General features: G+C 44.1%; 3 protein-coding genes across 8 annotated transcripts in view; 1 reads left to right on the top strand and 2 right to left on the bottom strand.

Moving 5' to 3' along the window:
• The window catches only part of ttc7a (tetratricopeptide repeat domain 7A), a 37,466-nt gene extending 30,965 nt beyond the window's left edge, over positions 1 to 6,501 (bottom strand). The window contains exons 1-5 of one of the 5 annotated variants that reach the window (XM_029521349.1): positions 6,445 to 6,501; positions 5,482 to 5,668; positions 3,568 to 3,731; positions 3,260 to 3,428; positions 576 to 706 (exon numbers count right to left, since the gene is read on the bottom strand). In XM_029521349.1, the coding sequence (XP_029377209.1) occupies positions 576 to 706; positions 3,260 to 3,428; positions 3,568 to 3,731; positions 5,482 to 5,668; positions 6,445 to 6,501 (708 nt within the window). Of the gene's footprint in view, positions 1 to 575; positions 727 to 1,245; positions 1,351 to 3,259; positions 3,429 to 3,567; positions 3,732 to 3,882; positions 4,007 to 5,481; positions 5,689 to 5,932; positions 5,949 to 6,444 lie in introns of those variants that run through there. The other 4 variants (XM_029521350.1, XM_029521351.1, XM_029521352.1 and 1 more) reach the window with 4 other exon arrangements.
• A 425-nt stretch (positions 6,502 to 6,926) lies between these two features.
• Positions 6,927 to 9,653, top strand: mcfd2 (multiple coagulation factor deficiency 2, ER cargo receptor complex subunit). Of its 2 annotated transcripts, none has more exons than XM_029521354.1 (4): positions 6,927 to 7,019; positions 7,491 to 7,682; positions 7,811 to 7,970; positions 8,098 to 9,653. In XM_029521354.1, the coding sequence occupies exons 2-4, from the start codon at positions 7,495 to 7,497 to the stop codon at positions 8,227 to 8,229; spliced, it is 480 nt and encodes a 159-aa protein (XP_029377214.1). In that variant the 5' UTR covers positions 6,927 to 7,019; positions 7,491 to 7,494; the 3' UTR covers positions 8,230 to 9,653. The 2 variants fall into 2 exon arrangements, with proteins under 2 accessions (XP_029377214.1, XP_029377215.1); XM_029521355.1 differs by having other exon boundaries at positions 6,944 to 7,019; positions 7,494 to 7,682.
• Positions 9,654 to 9,988: 335 nt separating this feature from the next.
• prop1 (PROP paired-like homeobox 1) lies at positions 9,989 to 11,588 on the bottom strand. The gene is made up of 3 exons (XM_029521720.1): positions 11,495 to 11,588; positions 10,619 to 10,851; positions 9,989 to 10,345 (listed from the first exon to the last, which is right to left on the bottom strand). The coding sequence occupies exons 1-3, from the start codon at positions 11,586 to 11,588 to the stop codon at positions 9,989 to 9,991; spliced, it is 684 nt and encodes a 227-aa protein (XP_029377580.1).
• Between the last annotated feature and the right edge of the window lie 11,224 nt (positions 11,589 to 22,812).

Genomic DNA, 22,812 nt, shown 5'->3' with positions numbered 1-22,812 from the left:
CAGCAAAAGTATAAATTCACTACATTTATAGGAACACATTAGTGTAGGAATAAGGACGTGAATAAAGACCTTCGACAAAATGTTTAGATTTTTGCATCCTGCTGTTATTTTGGACGTCCCTTCCAACAAACACTGGAAAACGTTTTCCTGGAATGTGCATTGGATTGTTTTTGTGTCATTTGATCCCGTTGGACACCCAACAAATGAGCCAAAATACCCCAAAACTGCATTTTAATACTGTTTGTTCATTAGTTTCCAGTTCTGGTGAAAGTGGTACAAAAACGGTAAAACACATTTTCTCCCTCCACTCACAGAGCCTGAGAAGTACCAAAGTTTTATATATTATATTCAGATTCAGAACTGCTGAAAGAAAAAAGAAGTTGATGAATTGAAGATGTCTCTTGGATGAGTCCATTTCAGAAACATCTTATTTCTTGAACTTTCTCATAAAACTTTCAGCTTGATGACTGAGAACTTTCACAGCATTTGTAAAGAAATAAATGGGAGTGCTGGAAAACGGTATAATTAATGTCAATAAGCTGAATGCAGAGTCTAAAAGGTAAAATAATGCTCACTTTATCGAGCTCCTGCAGGTAGGACAGAGCAGCGTCGCAGGCCCGGAGGTAACAGGACAGACTCTCCTCCTCCCGCTCTGACAGACGGACCCGAGACACCGCAGAAACCGTCTGGTGGTCCAGAGACAGACCTGGAAGACCAGGATGAATTCTGACGAAATAAAATACACTAAAGCAACAAACTCTGATAGCTGGTGACAAGCTGTGTGCGAAAATAAAGTGCACAGATCAGACAGATGACTCATTATAAAGAAAAAAAAAGGAAAATAAAAACGAATATTTCCAAGCACTAAAACATGGATGTCATTATGGAAAGTGTATTTTTTTTAATTCTTACTCATCTCCCAAAGAGTAGATCTTTGAATTACGGAAGACGTAAAGAAATGGCAACAGTCAGTACAACATTATTTGGAGTTCTGTGGTGTGCAGGACAAATATAGAAAAAGTTAGAGGGAAAGACTACAGAAGTATATTTTTATACCGATTACACTGAGTTCTTGTCAGACTGAATTCTGGACATGCGTGAGTCCCTGAAGATCGTAAGTATTAATATAGCTTTACCTAGATTAGGCTAAGATTGTAAACAGTAACACATTAACATTGTTACACAAAGCTCCTAACGTGGATTTAGACTCAATCTCCTTGTTTAAAATACAAACAAAAGTATCACCTTGAGAGAAGTAACTGCATGTTTATCTGATGCTGCGCTGCACAGTCAGACGTGTGTGAACGAATATAAAGCTCATGGTGGTCCAGACGCCTCCTCTGAAGTCTGTTTGTGGAATTACTGCTACAAATAAACGGCTGGAGGAACTTTTCTAGTCCAATGTAGGCCTGTGATGGACGACGGCATCAGGCCAGACGCCAGGCCTAATCAAATAAGCAGGCAGCTGCCGTCATACAAGACATCATCCTCCAAACATTCACTACTGACTTCATTCCCACAGCAAAGCACAACAACACGTACGTAAAAACAGCAAAGCAGCCCCCACAGGGTCCGATTGGTTTCCCAAATATAACATCATTCAGGGGAATTCAAAACAATCACTGGAAATCAAAATCGGATGGTTGTTATATTAAAATTCTCCCCAGTTTCATGAGCATGAGGTCATGTCCGCTGATCAGGAAACAGGGAGTTTAATGACATGATGATGATGATGAGTGTAACTCTGCAGACCACAGTCTGCGTTATGTTCTCTGACCTTGGACCTTTTTATAATGTTGGTATTCGATGTGTCCAAGTAGTCAGAAATTTTTAAGATGGTATCTGACTGGAAAGAGTCCGCCCGCCGATCACCTCAAAAATAACCTGCTAAAACAAAACTTCACTTTAAGGACTTCAGACAGCTTGTGTGACTGTGAGCAACAGCGAACACTTCCCTGACAAATGACTCACCATCAGCAGGCTTTTACAAACAGCATTTTTATAGAAAGCCGTCGGGACACAAATCAGCCGCGGTGAGTTTGTTCCCAGAGGAGTTTACTGTCACTTCAGGGGGAGCAGCTACAGGGAAAACATGATGGAGACAACGTTTCACATATTCACATCACGACTCTCGTCCACAGGCCGAGGTTAAAAACTGACAGAGCTATCTGTCCCATCAAGCTGAAGATTCCCATCTGTGCTGCCTTCATTTCTGCAAACTGAGTTTCTTCTGCCCACCACCTTTGCTTTTCGTGTGTCTAAACTCCATACAAGGTCAGGGTGATTTTAGGGCTGTAATAACTCAGAGCAAAGAGATCAGGAATCAGGACATCATCAAGGAAATGTACGCAGGGAACTGTTCAGCCTCGCCTGGGCTGTTTTTCCAGGGATGTGTGCCAGTCTTCAGTGCTGCTCTGGTTTACTTAAGGCTAACAGGTAGGAGATCTGCTGGAACTGTTCAGCGCGCAGCACAACAGAGACAGAAATCCAGCTAACGTTCAACATGACGCACTGTTGGCGACACTTTCTGTTCAGACACAAGTTTCTATGAATATCGGCACTACATTTCTTGCACAATCACGATTATATTCACTGATCGATAACAAAATATCTGACTGTCAATTAAAGTGACCACGCCCCAAATTAAATACATAAATAGGGGATATCTGAGACATGAAAAAAAAAAAAGCAAAGGAATTTCTTAAGAAAACTGCAGTTCCTTCAATGCCTGCAATCCTTCTAATGTCAAGTCGAGTGGATTTGTTTTGAAACAGTTCCAATCCACAGAAACATTTCCAAAAAGACCGGCTCAAAGCTAATTTTGTCCTTCATGATACCTGTGTGTTTTTTTATTTCACTCACTTATGAGCGACCGACGGACGAGCAAAGTCGAGCTGTAAGTCTGCCTGAGCCGAATTCTCAGGGTGGATCTAATCTGATCTGATCTCTGCTTAATGGTCTGTTTCCCCTAAATGGGTCCATCATTCAAAAAAAAAATGAACATCATTTTGTATTGGAGAGGATTTGAAACAAGAAGCTGAGACTGTAAACTCATCAGGAAAACATTTACTGAGGCAGTAAATCTAATGAGAAGGACGGACATTTTCACATTGATCTAATGCCATCTCCCTTTTCCAGCCAGTACGGTCTCGTCCGGATGGCCATTACCAAAAACTACCAAGACTAGCAGCAACAAAACAACTAGACTCTAGAAAGCAAAAATGGAATTTCTCTTGAAGTTTGGAGAAACCCGAGTTACCTTTGATGACGAACGCCTCAGCCAGCAGTCGCAGGTGGTAGGTGGGCTGGTCCTCCTGCGTCAGCTCCTCCAGTCCCACCCTGGCACACATTCCCTGGGCGTCCCGGTAGCGACCCTGCACGTAGTGGACTTTGGCCATCAGCAGCAGAGCCTCGTTCAAATACCTGGGCTGGGGGCGAAAAGGGGAAGGAAATGACTGAAACAACACAAAGGAAAAGATTTGCATGTAAAGGATGCTGTGCTCTGCGGCACAAAGCACGTAAAGAAAAGAAGCTTTGTAAAGAATCTGCAGCTGAATCAGAACTGACTGTGAGGCGGCCTCGGCTCAGGATGGTGTTCAGGTGGCCTTTGGCCCTGCACAGTCTGGGCTGGGTCCTGTCCATCAGAGGTATCGATCTCCGTAACAGGTCCATGTTTTCCAACAGGCTCTCCTCCAGCAACGCCTCCGCCATCAGCAGTGTCCCATAATCTTCTGGGAGAGGGATTTAAAAAAAAAAAAAAAAAAAGAAAAGTTAAACATGAACATTTGCTAGTGTAGGTCTGAGGTCAGGGTCAGAGGTCATCTGTTTCTTTAGCCAAAGCAAACCTGACTCTGCCTTTTAAAAACAACATTTCCCACCAACCCTGGTGGGAGCAGCTCAGCTATGCCAGAGATCTAAAGTCTATTTAGAAGCTGCAGTTTCCATTTCCCTCAGCTCTTCCTTAAATAGCCATATCGTTGGAATCACACGGTGAACGCTCCACATCCACCTACGCCGAACTAAGATATCAAACTTTAAACTGACCCCGTTCACTCGGTTTGTGTGTACACACAGCTTTGATCAAAGCCTTCCTGTTTAGCTTTTTCATTCTGTTTTGTTTATGTTCCGATATACTTGACATATCTGCTGGTTTGGTTTTATCAGCCCAGCCGAGACTTGGCCTGCCGGGGAATGGAAGGTGAGGGACAAACAGCAGGACGTGTCTCAGCCCATAACCACAGCAGCAGCTATTTCATGCTTTCAAACAAGTTGTAGCACAAACTTGCAACTTGCCACTGTTGCAATACAGAGCTAACACTGGTGTCGGGCCCTCTGACGGGAAATTCTACATGTTTAAGTGCAGGAAGACAAAGAAAATGTGTGTGTACAACATCTTTATTCTTTGAGTCTGACTGACATCAAATTATTCCAATTACACCTCAAGTTTTTAATTAGCCAGCTGATACATCATGAATTCAGAATCCGTTTGTCTGGCAGCCTTTCACACTTTTATAGGAAGTTGGAGTTAAACACTAACTACACCAACACAATTTATTTCCTTATTGCTTCAACTGCAGCAATGCTCCTCTGTCTCTGATAAATTAACCTCTCCACGTCTTCGACACAAGTGAAGCATGCAGGCAGTAATTCCACTCTGATTTAACACATCGGTGCGAGTGCACTCAGGTCGGCCAGTTATGGGCTCGACATTCAGCGGGTCACCTGAACTTGTGTTTACTCTGCTAAGGTGAGAGGTGGAAGCAGGTGCATTCGTGAACTACCAAAGTAACGCTTTATGAGGCACAGAGTGATAAGTGTGTTTGCTTTTCTTTCAGCACATGTACATGGGGTGATTTAAAGCGTATGGGCAGGGAGTGAATAGTTCACTGGAAAGGCTCGTTTTGCATGAGAAATAGCAGGTGGTGCTGTCTGTCCTGTCTGAAGTACAGCCTGTCAGTGTGTACACTGTAAACCTCTGTGCAGTCACACTTTTATGTCATTCTTGGAGACAGCTGGTAACCCACTGGGACAGACAAAAATCAGCTCACTATTATTATCAGCATTGTTGAATACGTTTTATGGGAAAACTTTGAAATACAGTGGCCCATTCTGTTGTTTAAAGTTCAAAGTCCAACTTGTGTGGCAAAAACGCACTGCAAAAAATGTCAACAAAAAAAAAAAAGATTCTTCCTGACTCTTAATATCTGTTTTTTTTTATTGCACAAATATTAAAGTGGGTGACACAGTGAACTCTTGCTGCTCCCATTTTCTCTTATTTATATGTGTAGTATAAAAAAAGTGCTTCATGATGACTAGAAGTAACTTCCTGAAACAAGTGGAAGAACTAAGGAGCTAAATTTTATCTCCTTTAATTCAAAACGGAGAGATTTCAGCCTGATAATGAAGTCAGTGTTTCTTTTTTGCAGCGGATCAGTGAAGGCAGCAGGAAGCCTCAGAACCAGGTGAGAGCCGCTCACTCACCGTCCTCATGGATCCGCGCTGTCTGCATCTGCTCGATCACCGCCGGCATCTTGTCCCACTGGCACTCGGCCCGGTACCGCTCCAACTCCGCTTCCAGCCGGATCTGACTGAAGGAGATCCGGGATGCCATGGCTGCTCTGTCCCGGTGGTGACTGTAGTCCCCGGACACGATGGGAGTAACTGCGGACTACCAGGAGAAATAAATGTGTAATCTGTGAGTGCGGAAGGATGGAGGGTGGAGTGTGCACCACAAGAGCCGGTGCGCCAGAGTAAGTTAAGAAGTGCATGTGATAGTAGCTGTTTGCAGCTGGAATAACTTTTTTTGTTTTATTTAACGTGGAAATTAAGACAAATATTCCACAAATCCGTTTAATTCCTGCAGAAATGAACAATGCAAATACATTACACATGCACACTGTTGTGCACAGCCTCAATGGCAAATGACTCCTACCAGTGAAGGCTTCTTCTTCATATAAGTGTGGCATTTTGAGGAGGACTTGATCAGTAGATGTCTAAAGGAAATGTGTCTTCCTCTCAGGACACACGTGTCCCTAATCTCTTCTGTTAACACTTTAACTGGATCAGGTAGGGCTTAGGAAGACTTCAGTCCTCTAAAGTGTGCAGCCCAGTTTGAGCAGAAACAAAGTCGTTTTTCTTCTTTTTGTTCTGCAGTGGAAAGAAAAATCAATTTGTCATCGGCCTAGCCTGGTTAAAGTCCCAGCTGTCAGCTTCTGCACTGTGATTTGTAAATGCACCGCTTCAAGCAAGCCAATGGATGCAGTCTCTAGAGAGAGAGCTACAAGATGTTTAGCTGCAGCATATAAAATTAAAAAAAAGGGTTGGTGGTGGAGGGGGGGGGGGGGCATTAAACCAATCAACCACAACACGGGGTGGAAATACACAGGGAGACACTCACTACCGAGTCTGAGTCTCTACCAGCTACTTTACGACGTAAAATAAAACCTCAAGCCTCCTGAAAAGAGATCTAGCTGCTTCATTTTCTCTCTGAAAACTCGACATTTGTTGGGAAAGTCGTTTTCTCTCTCTCCCCCTCCTGATTTGTGCCACATCGACTGCTCAGCGTGCTGCAGACTGATCAGCTGAGCGCCCCTTCCGGCTTTATACCGCGGGCCTGTCAAAGAGCGCCTCGGCCGCCAAGAAAGATATCCTCAAAAAAAGACGAAAAGTGGCGTAAGTGAAAACATATAAAATATATATGATTTTTCATGTCTACATTACGCCACATAGTCACTTTTATTTCTATATTTTACCTTCAAATCGTTAAGGTTGAATTTTTTACGGGTAGCAATGATTATCTAACTCTTTAGCCCGGCTAGCATGCGCTAACGGTAATAATTCTCTCACTTCGGCTTCATACTCTTTGATAGCATTAACCAATCATAATGCGCTGTCGTGTCCAAGCGGAGCTACGGCAAGCCGTTTGGCCCAAAGCGGTGTGAGGAACGGTGTCGGCTGCCAACTACAGAAAAGAGCGTTCACCGTCTGCGCAGCCAGGTGGAGATACAAATTAGCTTCAAGTAGGTGTTAAAAACTGTCTTTTTACTGACTATTCCACACTTAAACTCGCAGCAGAGCTGGTGCCATCTTAAAGAGGATTCAGACTTAAAGCTTCGCGCTAGCAGATGTTAGTGTAGCTTCAGAGCTAACCTGAGTGATTGTTTTCGTGAATTTCTGCGCTCTAGCTTAGCATTAATAACATTATGGAGCAAATAACAGGATCAGTTAGACAGTATCACTGAGATAACACGCCTAAAATCAATCGATGTGTGTTGTTTTCACATCAGCGTTTTAAGGAGAACATACGGTTGACAGTGATGAATAAGGGGACATGCGGACATCACCAGGAGTTTGAATATTGATCTTGTTAAAAGTGTGACAGCTTGAAATGGAATAAGATGGTTTAGAAAAGTAAACAACCCCTTTGTGTATGATCAGGGTAAGTAATGTCCACCCTACTGGAGATTTGTGTGTCTCTGTGTGTCCATGAGAAGGATGAGTGGCGGGTCCAGAGTCCAGTGGGGGGGTCTGCTCCTCCTGTCCTCCTGTCTGATGGGGGTTTATTCCCACATGGACCCACATCAGCAGCAGCAGCAGCAGCAGCAGCCACCAATCGTGGAAAGTTCAGCCACCCTATCCCACAGTCACGGCCGCTTTGACAAGAACGTGGTCCAGGACAAAGAGTGAGTGAAGTTTCCTCATTCAGTGCCATGTCATTTGAACGCACTGATAAACTTTGAACAGAGCCAGCAGCGGGCTTCGTACGCTGCGTATTTCAAAAGCCGTGGTTCTTGGTCTGTTTCTCCACCAGCCACATCATGGAGCATCTGGAGGGAGTGATAGACAAACCGGAGAAAGAAATGACGCCTCAGGAGCTTCAGCTACACTACTTCAAGATGCACGATTACGATGGAAACAATCTCTTGGATGGGCTCGAGCTGGCAACAGCGATCACACATGTACACAGAGAGGTGTGTGGTTGTGTAAACATTTGCTTTGGTTACTTCTGCTGTCTCAAACCATTTGTTAAAGAGCACATAAAATGTGTTGTCAGCATATGTACATGAACCCTGTTGTTGTTGGTCTTTTCTTGTTCAGGAGAGGGGAGAGAACAGTCAGCCAATGAAAGAGGAGGATCTGATAAATCTCATTGACGATGTTCTGAAGGACGATGACAAAAACAACGATGGTTATATAGATTATGCAGAGTTTGCCAAATCACTGGAGTAGAGCAACTTCACGTCACATCACGTCCACAAGAACAGCAAGTTTTGCAGAGAAAAGTAGGTCAATGGAGCCAAACAAAGACAAGGCACCTCATCGTGGAAGATTATCATTTAACCTTTTCTAGTTCTCTCACAGGTGATCAGTTCTGCTTGTTGGTAATTTAAATGCATAATTTGCCCTTTCTAAGCTCCTGACACTTATTTTGTCTGAGCTGTAAATTGGATAGATTTGGAATGTTTCCAATTTAATAAGAAAATTGGTGTAGAAAAAATTCTACATCCTATTTTGCGGGTTTTTTTGAAGTCATGTAAATTTAAAAGGACCAGTTCACCCATTTAAATACACTTAAGAACATTTTTCACCATAATAACTGTTTGATGTGCTTTAGAAACACCTCTGATTCCTTTGTATACATGAATACTTATAATTTTCTTTGCAGCTGCCTGTTAAATAGGTCCTTAGTAATGTCTGTGACCTACCCAGAACAAGCTGAATATTAATTCACCTCCAGAAGTCTGAAGTACCTCAAAACCAGTTTAAAATAATTTAGGGTGAACTTGCCCTTTATAAGTACAGGGTTGCTGTGGTTAGTGTGTGTTTCTTCTTTTAGTCGTGCTACACTAACTTTACTCTGGTAGCACATCTAAGCAGAATGTCATGACTTTAAATGGACCAGTTTGTGGTCATGGTCACACAATTGCTGTCTGACGTTCGACTAATGGGACCAAAGGATTCCTGCTGAGGATCCATTTCATTTGCTGTTTGAGACGAAAATGGTCGTTCTCATGACAACAGAAAGTGGCCTTGCTTGGATTTATATTTTGTCATGTAGTGTGTGTGTGTGTGTGTGTATGTTTGTGTGTTTGTGGCAGAGTAGAAAACCTTACTCTTTTTTGGAGGGAAGCCCAAGCAGGGTGACACAAAATTGAAGGGCACATCAGAATCACACATTTATTCTTCTCCTGATATATTAACAATATGAGCCAATCACCTTCCTCCTCCCTGTCGTCATTCAGCCAGCCAGCAGGTATATGTCATAAAGTGAATGTAAAAAAGCTCCACAATGCTGGTAATTTATCACTGGATAAGCTCGACTTGAAGCGCACTGGTTGACGCTGCTGCGGTGGCATCAGTTTCCTGAGGAGCACTTGGGCACAACTCCTTCACTTGAGCTATTAGCTACCTTTAAAACGGATTTGGACGAAGTGCTTCAGGTCTCTGTGTGTGTCAGATACATCCGTGATTTCTTCTATTGTAGGATTTTCATATGAATGAATTCTATATTTTTGCCATTCAGTGTTGACTCTTCAATCCATTCAGGTTTTTGAGTGCAAATATTTAAAATATAAAAGTGAAAACTGAACAGATACAGCACTGTTGTCTCTGGGATGTGAGGTAAAAATTAAAATAAAAAACTATGAAAGATGTGTCTCTTTCCAGGTGAATTATTGAATTACTATTCAGTATGATGACTTGGCTCCTAATTTCCCAGATCTCAGTTCAATCCAGCATCTGACTGAACCTGAGGTTAACTCGTTCTTCCACTGCAAAAAACAATTCGAAGCATATTTTTAATAAAAGTAAAAACACTTTAGTACAAGTTTAATGACTGCAGGATATAAAATGATTTGGTACAGAAGAGTCTACAGACAAGATAGAAAAATGCAGGAATGAAACAGTGTTTACTGCCATTGTGTAGATTTAAAGGGACTGTTTTCATGCATTTTGTTTTTGAAGATCCCGTTTCCTCCCTGGTTCTACCTTAGCTCCAGGGGGAGGTGGGGTCCAGAGGCTGCATGGAGGCCAACGAGAACACCGGTGAGCCGAGGTTGCCCCTCAGAGGGCCGTACCAGTCGTCGTGCTGGCGCTGGGTGGCAGGCTGTGGCGGGACCCCGGGGTAGGGGCACTGGCTGACCGGGCCTGGGTGGCGGGCATACATGGGGGAGAGGCGGGGGATGTGAGCCAGGGGCTGGCTGTAGTACTGTCGGGCCATGCCGGACGGCTGGACGGGGACGCCCCCCAGCAGAGCCCTGTGGCCCGGCATCATGCCCAAGGAGAGCACCTTCTGGGAGGCTCGCTCCTGCTTCCGCTGTTTGGCTCTTCTGTTTTGAAACCACACCTGCAGAGTCAGGCCGGGTCAGGGAAGAGGAATAAGAGCAAATAAAAATGTTATCCCATCATCTTTCTGCTCGTTCTCAGGAATTATCAGACTTTTTGCCAACAATTTTCTTCCTAGTGCAGATCTTTTGCTTCAGGTGTGCTACCATCTCTGTGCCTTTCCTGCTGTGAAACATCTCAATGTCTGCTGTGATGAATTGAAATTGATTGTCTGTAAAATATCTGACCTCCCATCTATTTAGCAGGCTGCACAACATGTGTTAGGGTGAGCTACCTGAATTCGAGCCTCATTGAGTTTGGTGACGCGGGCCAGCTCCTCTCTGTAGTAGATGTCGGGATACTGGTTTTGTCCAAAGGCCACTTCCAGCTGTTCCAGCTGCTTGTGGCTGAAGGTGGTGCGATGGCGTCTCCTGGCTGGGGTGGGGTAGGCCCTGCTCCGCCGCTCAAGGCCAGCAGCCATGGAGGTCTCGCCACACAGTGACCCCTTCCTCACCGGCTCTCCTATATCTGTTGTGTGCAGCAAGAAATAAATAATAAAAAAAAAAAGGTCAAGGCTTTCCGAAAGCTGCTGAGGAGCAAATTTCACCGATGGCTGTCTCAAAAAAGAGGGATTACACCAACTCAATGGTTCCCACTGCAGCCAGGCAACCCGAGAGCCAGAGAGATTTAGCTGCCAAAGACAAGCTCGTGAGAAAGAGATACCAGAAACTGGGGGATTTGACCAAGATTACTGGCACAATAACTGACAAAGTGACTAATCTGTCAAATTGGTGGACTGAGCTGACCTCGTCTGTTCGTACCATCGTGGCTGGAGAAGGCCGAGAAGATGCAGACAGAATTACTGGCGACAGTGTACATTTCCCTTTTCTCTACTTTGGTAACTTCATGCAAACTGTCTAAAAAAGAATTTAAGTTGATTATAAACTATTAAGCTTTTAACAGTGTCATAAAAAAATAACACTAGGCGGCAAATTGGAAAGCAAAGTGATTTTACATATTAAAGAAATTTCATAAGATGTACTTTAAGATCACAATGCAACATAACTCTCCTTCACTGAATGGAACAACGACCCTGCTGCATTAAAGTCAATAAATATGACTAATAATACGTTTGATATTTTTCTGGCTTTGCCTTTTACTCTGGACTCACCTGCACTGGAGCTGACGGTTGCCATGTCAGAGTAAACCTCTGCACAGTCCGGGTGGCTCCTCACAGCCTCCCCCGATGCCTTCACCTGGGCCATAGCTGCAGCTCTGCTCAGTGACGGACGATCTGCACCGTCTGATCCCCACACAGTCACCTGCCGTCTGCGGGACCCACCCATCGGGCTCTTTGTGGGGGGGTGTGGATCAGGGACCTGTGGAGTGGATGCATCAAGACCCAGGGAGAGCTCAGTTTACCTCGAAGATGTCATTTTCAATTTTATTTTTTATTTTTAACATTTTCTTCTTAAAGTTCTGCATCTGGGAAATGTAGGATCGTCACTTTGGCAGATAGATAAGTTTGTGTCTGAGATTGGACAGCTGAAAAGTTGAATTTCTGCTCCTAGTGTTTCATTTCTTCCTGTTAAACAGGCCAAACCTCTTGGCTTGTCACTTATAGGGACATTATTTTTAATGCCTCACACGTCTACATCACCGTCTTTGTTTTATCCCTTTTCCCAAAGGAAATAAAATGACAAGAGAAAATTTACATCCCCTAATTCAGGTGCAGTTTTTAAATTAAATTAACCTTCAACACAGTAAAGATCTGAACTAAAAATCCAAATTGTGTTTCATTTTCATCTTTCTACTGTTGACCACATAGGCAACACTGACGATTTATATTTCAGCTACACAAAAAAATATCATCAGTACATAAAATATGATGCAATGTAGACTAAACTTCTCAGCACTATATAAAGTAGTTCAAATGTTACACGGACATGCTTCTTATTTATTTACTCTCTCCTAATAATTTTCACACTACAATAATATTATATATTTTACATTCAGTTATCGTATTCGTACTTTGAGCCTATTCTGAGTTTTCACATTGTGTCACCTTGTCCAAAAATGTCAGTGTTTTTTATGGCATTTGTTTCACTTCGTTATAAAAGAATGTAAGTAATCATTTAATTATATTATTAATTCTTTAATTCTGTGTTCAGATGACAAAGGTTTAAATATTAGTTCTACGTCTGCAGCTGCCTTTGTGACCAGCAGGTGGCCCTCAGGTCTTGTATTGGGGACAAACCGGATCACAAAACTTCAACAGAACAATCCTCAGAAGTCCAGACTTTGATGCAGGGGCAAAGTGCAGGAAACCCTCCCAGCTGAGTCCACTCTTCAGCCCTCCACAAACACGAACCCTCCCAGGTCAGTTCCTGCCTTTGGTCGGCTGGATCTTGACTGACAGGGCACCCCGTCAGCTGGATTAACTCAGCTGAACTCGTGTGTAACCTCCCAGGACGCCAGCTGCTATCAGCAGTTCCCATGATGCTAAACTCAGTCCAAGACCAGGACCGGGGGCTGGCCCTCTGAGCTGGATCTGAGGAAGAGACCGGCTAATGTCCCAGTCAGCACTGAGTCATGATGAGCAGCAGCTTCCTATCAGGGCTGGGGCCGGACACCAAGTCCTCCTCATCACACACCATAAATGTTGAACAATGCCTTTGCATGTGTGTGATATAGTGGCAGTAATGTGTGCTTGGAGCACCCACAGAGTAGGGTGGGGGGGGGGGCTTCTGTTTGGAGCACCCACAGAGTAGGGTGGGGGGGGGGGCTTTCTGTTTGGAGCACCCACAGAGAAGGGTGGTGGGGGGGGCTTTCTGCTTGGAGCACCCACGGAGTAGGGTGGGGGGGGGGGGTGGGCTTTCTGTTTGGAGCACCTACAGAGAAGGGTGGGGGGGGGGGCTTTCTGCTTGGAGCACCCACGGAGTAGGGTGGGGGGGAGGGGGGGCTTTCTGTTTGGTGCACCCACAGAGAAGGGTGGGGGGGGGCTTTCTGTGGGATGATTAGACAGTTTGATGGCGCTGAATTCTGAGTAGACCCTCCCTCTTGTGTAACAAGTCTGTCATGAACCATTTGACCTGGGCGAGACTTGTGACTCCCAGGAACCAGTAAATCAGACATCCAACTGGACTCTGATGTGTCACGCTGAAACTGCGCAGCGTGCCCCTCCACCCCCCTCCCCCCTTTCCTCGTTCCAGGGATCATGTCCTGCAATAGACGAAATACAGTGATTGAATGACATGCTGCACAAACACAGCTGCATTGATTGGCTGGTGTGAATGAACCAACTTTCCTGTAGATTCCTTGAGAAAGCCCCTTCGCCTCGTTCTGCACAGCAACATCTAATTTAATTCCTTGTGACACGACGTCTGCGAGAGCCAAGTCCTGTGTGTCCTGGAAGAGCTTCCATCTTCCCTGCATTGTGTGTGTGTCTGTGTGTACGTGTGCTCGGCTGCCAAGTTCTCTACGGATCCCATATTCAGCTCACATGTTTCCTGTCCCAGACAACCCCCCCCCCCAGCAAGGCAGGCACACTGAGCCCGTCTGTGTTTTCTGTCTGTACCTCCACTTCTATTTGTCTCCCTAATAAATAAAATATCTAGCAAACGTCTGTGATTCAGGGTTGAAAATTTATCAACCGCATTTCTGTTTTTTTGTGTTTTCCTGCTGCTGAAGAGGGGGATTTTTCCAGAGCATCTTGAGAAAATGAGCAGCAAATGTTGATGGGTTCAATGTACAGAATATCTCTAACTTAAAATCAGGACCATATTTTCCTGCCATGTGTCCCCTTCTCCTCCGGGAATGTCTGAACTCGATGGAGTTAAAAGCTTAACCTGAACGTTTGCCATCAGAGCAGTGGAGCTGAAGTCCAATATTGGCTAGTTGAGGAAAAATAAGTTTGTGTTTTGTGCAATGAAACAGTGCAGTTTTTCACGCCAGAACTCCGTGGCACGCTAGAAAGCAGTGATGAGGCTGCCATTGTTTGTTCAAGATTGGTTTGTGTTTATAGCAACTCAATAGCATCTCAGATTTTACCAAGTTATGGCACATTACTTGGTCGAGTTACAGTGTGTGTCTGAAAGAGGCTGTCAGGACACTCTATCTGTCGGGGAATAACTTAACAGTCTTGATCTATTTGTAGGACACGAAGCATCGAGACACCTCAGCTGACCCGGACCAGGTTTGGTCCAGTGGAGGTGAGGCAGCTTTCAGTTTTCCTGCTGAACACCTGAGATCTGCCGACAGGTCAGCTCATTTCTCCTTCTGTGTCCTGTGTTCTGGAGACACACAACCATTCATGCTCCCTTCTATGAGCAGTTGACTTAAACAAGTGTGTTTTTGGTCTGCGGGATGAAGCCATGAATGAATGAAGACTATCTGGAGGGTGGGAGCAGAGCATGTCCTGCTTCAGGCCTGGTGCTGCTGGACCCAGAATCTTCTCGCTGTGAGGCAACAACACTGGCAACTGCAATGACTTTTACAAACAAATATTTTCTCCAGTTAAATCTAATAATATTGTGGTTATGTGGTGAGTGTTCATACCATGTGGGTCCAAGTGCTCTGGGCAGAGCTCCCCGGTTTGAGTCTTGGAACGGCCTGCTGGGCTTCTCCTCTTTTTCTTTCTTCATCCCTCCCATCTAATGCTAAAGGCAAGGAGGCACGGTGGGACAGTGGTTAGCCCCGCTGCCTCACAGAAAGCTTCTGGGCTCAAACCACGAGTCAGTTGCCTGTTTGGGTTACAGCTTAGGTGTCTCTTGTCTGTTGGTCTCCGTTACGACTGTAAATAATAAAGGTATAAAAACATGGGCGCCACAGATTGTAGTGAAAAAGCTGCGCACACAAACGTCTACACAATCTGACACAGAGCACACTTACACTCCATGTGCAACCCCACCTCTCCTACAATATACATGGGAGAAAATAACATGCAACTCATACTACAGTGGGCGCTCAGTCAACATCAACACACACACGAGCGCACACAGGCCTCTGTATGTTTGTGGCCATGCCCAGTATGGACACATAGAGGAAATTCTTCCCTCCCAATTTCCCGGGACTGAACTGGGAGTGACCTGGTTGGCAGACACACAGCCCCGATGGAAGGAATGTAACTGAACTCCCCCCACCATCACCCTCAGCTACCCCCCTCCCATCCATCCAGCAGCCTGCAGGCCCAGCTGTGAGAGGACAGTGAGAGACACATACAGTGCTGTGGGGTGAGAGGTGGGGGAGTATTTTATCTCTAATGCATGAAACCCCTCATTATACTCTGGTGAGTATTAATATTTAAGGTTTCACAGTGTTTGTTGTGGAAAAGATTAATCTGTGTTTGACATCGTGTCTCCTGGAGTCACCGATGTGCCAGCAGACAGTGAAATTCGTCTTTACTTGCTTATGCAGCTCAGAATGTACAAGCGCAGCAGTATCAACACCAAGACTGACCTCTTTCACAACCGGAGCAAAAGCTGCAACAAGGTGTCGAATCAGAAACAGCCAAATAACAAAAGGCAAAGAGACGAGTGACAACCACATAATCATCATCGAGTCTGAGCACCATCAAATAGAAATGGTATGCTAATCTCAGCGATGAGCTCAAAACAAACCTCGTGTTCATGTTCAGAGCCAAAGTCAGCAGGTAAAACCAGCTCGGCCCCGTGATCTGAGACCAGCAGACAACGGGACCCAAATCCTTACCAGACAGGACAGACGTTTTTGTTACTACACTGAAAAAAACTGGAGTCTTATTTAGTTGGGAAAAGCTAGGAAGGTTTTTGTAAGTCAATTCTACAAAGGTGATGATCAAGTACACTTTACTTGTGGATGTAACTTTCTTTTACCAGCAAACCTCTAAGTAACATTTTACATTATTTTCCTGCAGTTTAAATTTGCTCTGAATGTTTTTGTTTGTTGAAACAATGACTTAAAAAAGTTAAGTTACAAAACATCTGTTCACAGCTATAATCATATCACTAGAACAGATATAACATCAGATTTTCCATACATTTCATGCGGCGCCACAATTTAAAAGGCATTCTGCTTCATTCCACAGTCTCTGGGGGGGTCTCATCTGGTCCGGCCTAGGTCCTGGGGGGTGGCACAGACTTGTTCGGCTGCCCAGACCGGGACTCGAACCCAAGACCAGTAAGATTTTGTGGCAAACTAAGAGGACACTGCACGATAACAGCAACGATAGCTTCCTCTTTAGTGTTGGAGGTGAATGGCAAAACCTGGGAGATATCCATTTACAGATCATACAAATGTTAAATCCTAACTACATTAGATTTACAGATTAAATCCATCGCTGTCAGCAGACGGCGGCAGTCAGGAAGTCATCGCTTGGTGCTAACTTTGACTCTGACTCCAGCTAGCATAACGTTAGCTTTGTGTCTTATAGCCGAACCAGACTTGAATAATTGCAGTTCTCACTGATTCTCACAATTAGAAAGTAAATATTGTGACAGTTAACCTAATAAATATTACTGCACCACAAAATCTTTTTTTCAGTGTATTACTATTGTCTGTTGTTTTACATTAGCATTTTTACCAGCTATCAGAAACATAATAATAGCTAATTAGCATTTTTACCAGCTATCAGAAACATAATAATAACTAATGAATATAAGTATGTCATTGTCATTGTGTGGTTGCATGGAGTAATTTAACCACTAACAATATTTATTTATTTATTATTTGTTTAAAAACAAAGGCAGCTGACTAATGTAACATGTTAGTTAGTGAGTATAGCTAACTTATTTTATTAGAGACTCTAAAAGACTTCTTTTTTTTTTTTTTTTTTTTGTAAGCAGCCGTAAGCTGATTGGCCGAGGGTCAATAAATGGATCATATTCCGCTGGGTCCCACAATATTGTGGTGTCCATGCTAACCATCAATACTCCAGCTGCTAATCCAGCTGCTAAACCATTCAAGCAGAGATAAACTGGACCGATCAAATCCCTGAGATAATGTCTGATAATATCTTACATGCATTTAACACCCCAGAAAAAGGCAAATTTCTCAGTGACACAGCAGCTTCTTGGTGACTCAAACTGGAACTCGTGACAACTATTCCTTTAATTAGCTTTGAATTTGGTACCTGCCTCATAATCTAAATTTAAATTGACACAATTTGTATTGCGACACGCTGGTGTATTATTACTAATGTATGTCAGGTGGTCAGACACACGGCTCCTGATGGATCCTTTTCGTCTCACTCTTAAAGGGTTTTCTGCTTCAATCGACTCTGTATTTAGTCTGCACATATTAACAGTTTGTCTTCATCTCAGTGCAGTTCCCACCTGAACCTCCCTGACTGGGCCAGTCTGCAGGCTGAAGTGGGAACCACTGCGCCCATTATGACTCAGCAGATGGTGCGCTATGCAGCACCACCCTCCCCGTGCGCCTTCAGGAGGACTCGGTGTCCTCCGATGACATTTAACGCATCTTAGCCTGCGCCCTGGGAATCTCATCTTTCCCACATACAGATATAAAGCCAAGAATGCCAGGTTTGAACTGGCCAGGTTGTCCTGGCCGCTGCAAAAAGACATCCTGTTCAGTAGCTCATACGATTCAGCCGAGAGTCCTGCAGCCTCTCACGCTGTAAAATGTGGTACTTTCACTGCAGCTTTGAATTTGAATCCAAGAATGTATATATGTTCTTGTTTTCGTTTATGTTTTTGGTTTGGGTTTAGTTTTTTTGTTTTTTTTGCTGTTTTTGTCACACAACCATGAAAATGTCAGCTTTAAAGTGGAGTGATTGAGATAATGGTGGCGTGTGGCAGCCTGCCCTGAGCGAGGTTTTTGAGGTTCAGCTGTTTGGGAGGGAGGGCCGGTGGATTTGCAGAGCTGTTGTCTGGATGCCTCTTCCTGCTCCAGACTCCCTCGGCGGTGTCCTCTTTCCTCCTGTCCCGACAGCCTTTTATTGGCTCTGCAGGCTTCCTCTGGTGCTCATGGGCACTCCCTGAACTGGTGCATGATACTCTGCCCGCAAAACCTGCCATTCCACCCTTGCTCTCATCTGCTGCCACGGGGTTGGGGGGAGGGGGGGTGGAGTGGTATAATTATCTTCTTCTTACATCTCTCTCTTCACCTCAGTTTCCTTACAGCTGATCTCATCCTAACCCTTTGGTTCAACTTTGCAGTTTAACAGGGTTGGCATAGTTAACCACTAAGACAGTAAACTCATTAGGAAAATGTTACCTCAGATATTAAATCAAGGGAGACAATGTGCCATTTTCCCATAGACTTCAATACACTGTAGCATATTTTTACAATCAGCGGAGTCGCCCCTGAACATCAGTCAGCAGCCCATTCACATATAGAATCCATGATCTTTTCAAGGTAAGATTTTTAGCCACAATCTTTAAACAATGTGCAACAAGTTTGTGAGGCATTTCACTTTCATCAGAAAAGTGCAGCTGCTGTGATTTGGATGTTGCACTTGGACGTCTTATCATGTTGATTATTTTTACATTTTTGCAGCCCCAGTAGTCAGAGAATCGTTAAGAGCTCCACCACATAGAGGTTTCTCCCTTCCAATATTGTTTAATTTTTATAAATGTCCAAATAATCCGATATCCCACCGAAAATCCAAGTTTAGAAAAGAAGTCCAAAAACTGAAAACAGATTCATGAATCAAATCTTTGTTTTGCTCCTTTCATCTCCCATTAAAAATCAACACATTGGCACGAAAGTAGCATAAAGATAAGAATAAATGGAATGAAGATAAACTCTCTGCAGCTGGCTCACCTACAAAGTCCCCCTGTAGGTATTAACATAATCAGCCACACACGCTGTTTAATCAGTTCTTACATAGCGTCTTTTGGATTTTGGAAAAACCTCCAAACTCTTGTCTCCCTGGCTGCAGCCACATGCAACCCACATCAACACAAGAAGAAACCCCAAATTTTACCGGCCTGTCGTGCTTCGTGATGGTTTCTGAGCCCTGACGGATGGTTAATTAGACCCAGTTCACAAAAATAGCAGCGAGACGGGTTCATCAAAAATCCCTGCGCTCCATAACATTCCTCCAAATCAACTCTTTTTTTTCTTTTTTTTTTTTGCTTGTGCAACCTTGTTTATGAGCATCTGTTTGTACATTTCTGCCTCCTCTTGTGTATCACAGACGGAGTGAAGCAGCATCTTGGCAGTTGTAACCATGGTGACCGCTCGCCGGCTCCGCTCCATGACGATGCCAGGCCATGTCATATCATGGTCACGGTGCTAAGCCGCACTCTGACCCCCGGCACACTCCACCGACATCACCAGCCTGTCCCGCACTGAAAGGCCACACATGCACGTACTTGTACTCATGTAGACACGCATGCTATTTCACATAACACACACACGTGGGCTATATTTTACCCCACAAACTCATGTCTTCTTTCAGCTCAGATTGGCACTTACAGGCACACTGAGTGACCTCTCCATAGGTATAGGATTTCTGCCGCTATTACAGAGCATATTATGGTCTGGTGTGCAGGCTATTCTCAGCACTATTATAAATGTAAACACGAGGAGGAAAGTTTTGAGCGTTTTTACGGCTGCAGCAGATATATGCTGCGTACTAAACGAATCTTCATCTTAAAAATCTGATGCACTGAGAGAAATATTTCCATGCTGTCTTTGTCTGTTTCCGCTTGTTTTCGTCAAACACGCTGATGGTTTGCAGCTTTTGACTGAAGTACTTCCAAGCCAAGGAAGATATAGCTATACTAGGAGCTATAGGTTTCAGACTCCGTCATCCACATAAAAGCACAATTAAAAACACTCACACAGGAAGTGAAGAGTGGAGGCAGCAGAGGAGAGGAGTGGAAGTGTACAGTGCGTGGCCATTCCCAAGCTCAAACTCTAAAAATAAAGTAAGAACACAGTAAAAAAAAAAAAAAAAAAACAGCCATTAATGGCATTTATTTGACCTTATATTGCAACTGACTGAAAACCGTGCCACCATTCTTTTGCGCTGCCAGGGAGATCACATAAAACTGAATGAGCTGGAGAGCTTCTAGCATTTTGGACTCCACTTTCTGACCACCCATTACGAGGCTAACAAATTCAAAGCAGCTTTGCTATCTGTCAGGAGTATGTACGTGCACACCGACAGTGAGCTCAACGTTGAAGCCTTTCAGAGGGCCGAGTCTGCTGCGATGGTTTGCTGTCGTAAATACACGCATGATGATGAGCCGGTAATGCAATCTCCTGTCCCCGTGTGACTCTGCAGCTAATACACACTGTATGTCTGGCTGCATGTGGACAAACAATCTCGACTTCTTTAGTGTGATATATTAAACGTGGCTGCAGATCAAACAAACTGAGACTAGAGAACTGTTGAGCATTAAAAGTTGGCACTGTCAGACTTAATATTGACATTTTTAATTAAATGTTTGCTTTGAGAGTAACCAGTTTGTTTGTACTTTAAAAAGAGGCATTGTGCTAATATGTTAGCAAACAATTCCCTTTTAATTCATCCAGCTGGCACGAGCGGCCTTATTATTAATTTTGACTTATTTTTATGGCCATTTGATGGATGGGAAATCAAATGATCACCAATAACCAACGTTCCTTTTAGCAGCAGATCATTGTGTCTGATTCTTGTGCTGCTTTTTTTTCTTTGTGCAAAAAAGTGTTGCTGTTGCTTCGGCTGTCTGAGCGTAAAGTCGCATGTTTAGCGGAAAGATGCTGAAACTGAATCACAGGTTAAACACACCGCGCTCTATCTACCTCTAACTGGGACCATAACTTAAAAATTCACTTATGTTGGATTGGATGTCCAGGGCGACCCCACCGTCACACAATGCCCCGCAAGCCATGACTGATGAAGAACTTCAAACTGGCGACTGAGTCCATTAACTCATTCAGACAAGTTAATAAACTAGCAGAACAGGCACAGACTTCTTTTTAAAAACCAGTGATGGTCATTAGATAGAACACAGGTTTGTTCCTTTTCTATAAACAGTCTAATTATAATCTTCTGTTGTTTTATTTAATATATTAATTAGCTCTAAAAAAAAATTATCCTCACCAAATTCTCAGTTTGATATCTTTATTTATTCGCACTTTTCTGAAATGTGAAACTTGCATGCAACAACACGTCTATCTGCATCTTTAGGCATCTGCATCGTTTTTTTTTTTTTTTTTTTTACAGCTTCGTCTCCAGAAGTCAATTAATGAGTTTGTGGCAGTTTCTGGTGGTGCCAGTAGCAACCACGCCCCAACAGCTGGAACGAGGACAGACGCACACAGCTGGGAGGGAGGGAAAAGGGATGAGGCGTGAATAGTTTAACGCTGCTAATTGACGGACGAGGGAGAAGAGGTGGGGAACATACAGCACATAAGTTAAAGCGGCCTTCACGCACTGTCAATGCGACCGAGCGTGCACTTTTAAGGGCAGATTTGAGGGCACATTACGGGCAATTCAGAACAGTTATGGCATAAAAAGCCTCAGTGTGTGTGAACAGGAACAATGTGGCCATTTATGGGGTGAATACTGCAGTCTTTAACAAGGGCCCTTAACATATTAACCATGTGACCCTCTTGAGCTCAGAAAAAGTCTCGTAACAACCCCCAGCCCTGCTCTCCTGCGATACACCCAAACCCCCAAAATACAGAGACAGAGGTCCAGTTGTGCAGATGATGAATCGCCGCATGTTTTGTTTTGTTTTTTTTTAGCACGAGGCTCCTTAAGTTCTTAGCCTCAACTAACATGTGATTCAAAAGTGTTTCATACGATTACATCAGGTCTAAGGCGAGGGCTGGTGCATGCAGTCATTAAGTGTGCAGCCCTGACCTCTGACCTGTCGAGTAAGAACATGGCCGCCTTTGCCCCATCGCGGCTGTGATGTCACCCTGAGCACAGAACAGGCAGTGCTGGAAAAGAGGGCCTGAAAAAAGAACGGAGGAACACGGGCCAGCAGAATAATTATATGAGAGAGGGAGTGAATCAGGAAATAGCTTTTGGTTTGGGAAACTCAAGAGTTTGAGGGAGCGCTGCCATGTGCTAAATGAAAACAGCATTCAAAAAAAGAGCGAAGGAGCGAGGAGTGCGAGGAAAGCAAAAGCCAAAATGTCTCTTTTTTTTTTTCGTGCAGAGGGGTAGCAGGGTAGCCAGTGGTCAGCACAGAGAATATCCCTCAACAACCCTCGAACTTTTCTCCACACAACCGCCCCCCCCCTCCTCTTTGCTGGCTGGCAGGCTCTCAGCTCTTTCCTCTTTCCTCACACATTTTAATGGGTATCTTCCCAATCAAGTTTTTATTGCAGGAAATTTCAGAACACCACATTGCGTGAGCCGAAGGAGCGCTCTTTTCTTAGCTCGGCACCGCTGAGTGCCAGGGTGTGTTGAGCTTGCCAGTGTATGTGTGTGTGTGTTAGAAAAGCGGGGGGGTTAACTGTTGTGTCAATTTGATGCCAGCGTTACAGCCCTCCACGACCCCTCCTCCTCCTCCTCCTCCTCTCCTTTGGTAACAATACTGAAGTCAG

Source organism: Echeneis naucrates, chromosome 15, assembly GCF_900963305.1.
Source record: "Echeneis naucrates chromosome 15, fEcheNa1.1, whole genome shotgun sequence".
Lineage (NCBI taxonomy): Eukaryota > Metazoa > Chordata > Actinopteri > Carangiformes > Echeneidae > Echeneis > Echeneis naucrates.
The sequence above is the reverse complement of the archived record's forward strand: the minus strand, read 5'-3'. Positions and strand labels throughout refer to the sequence as shown.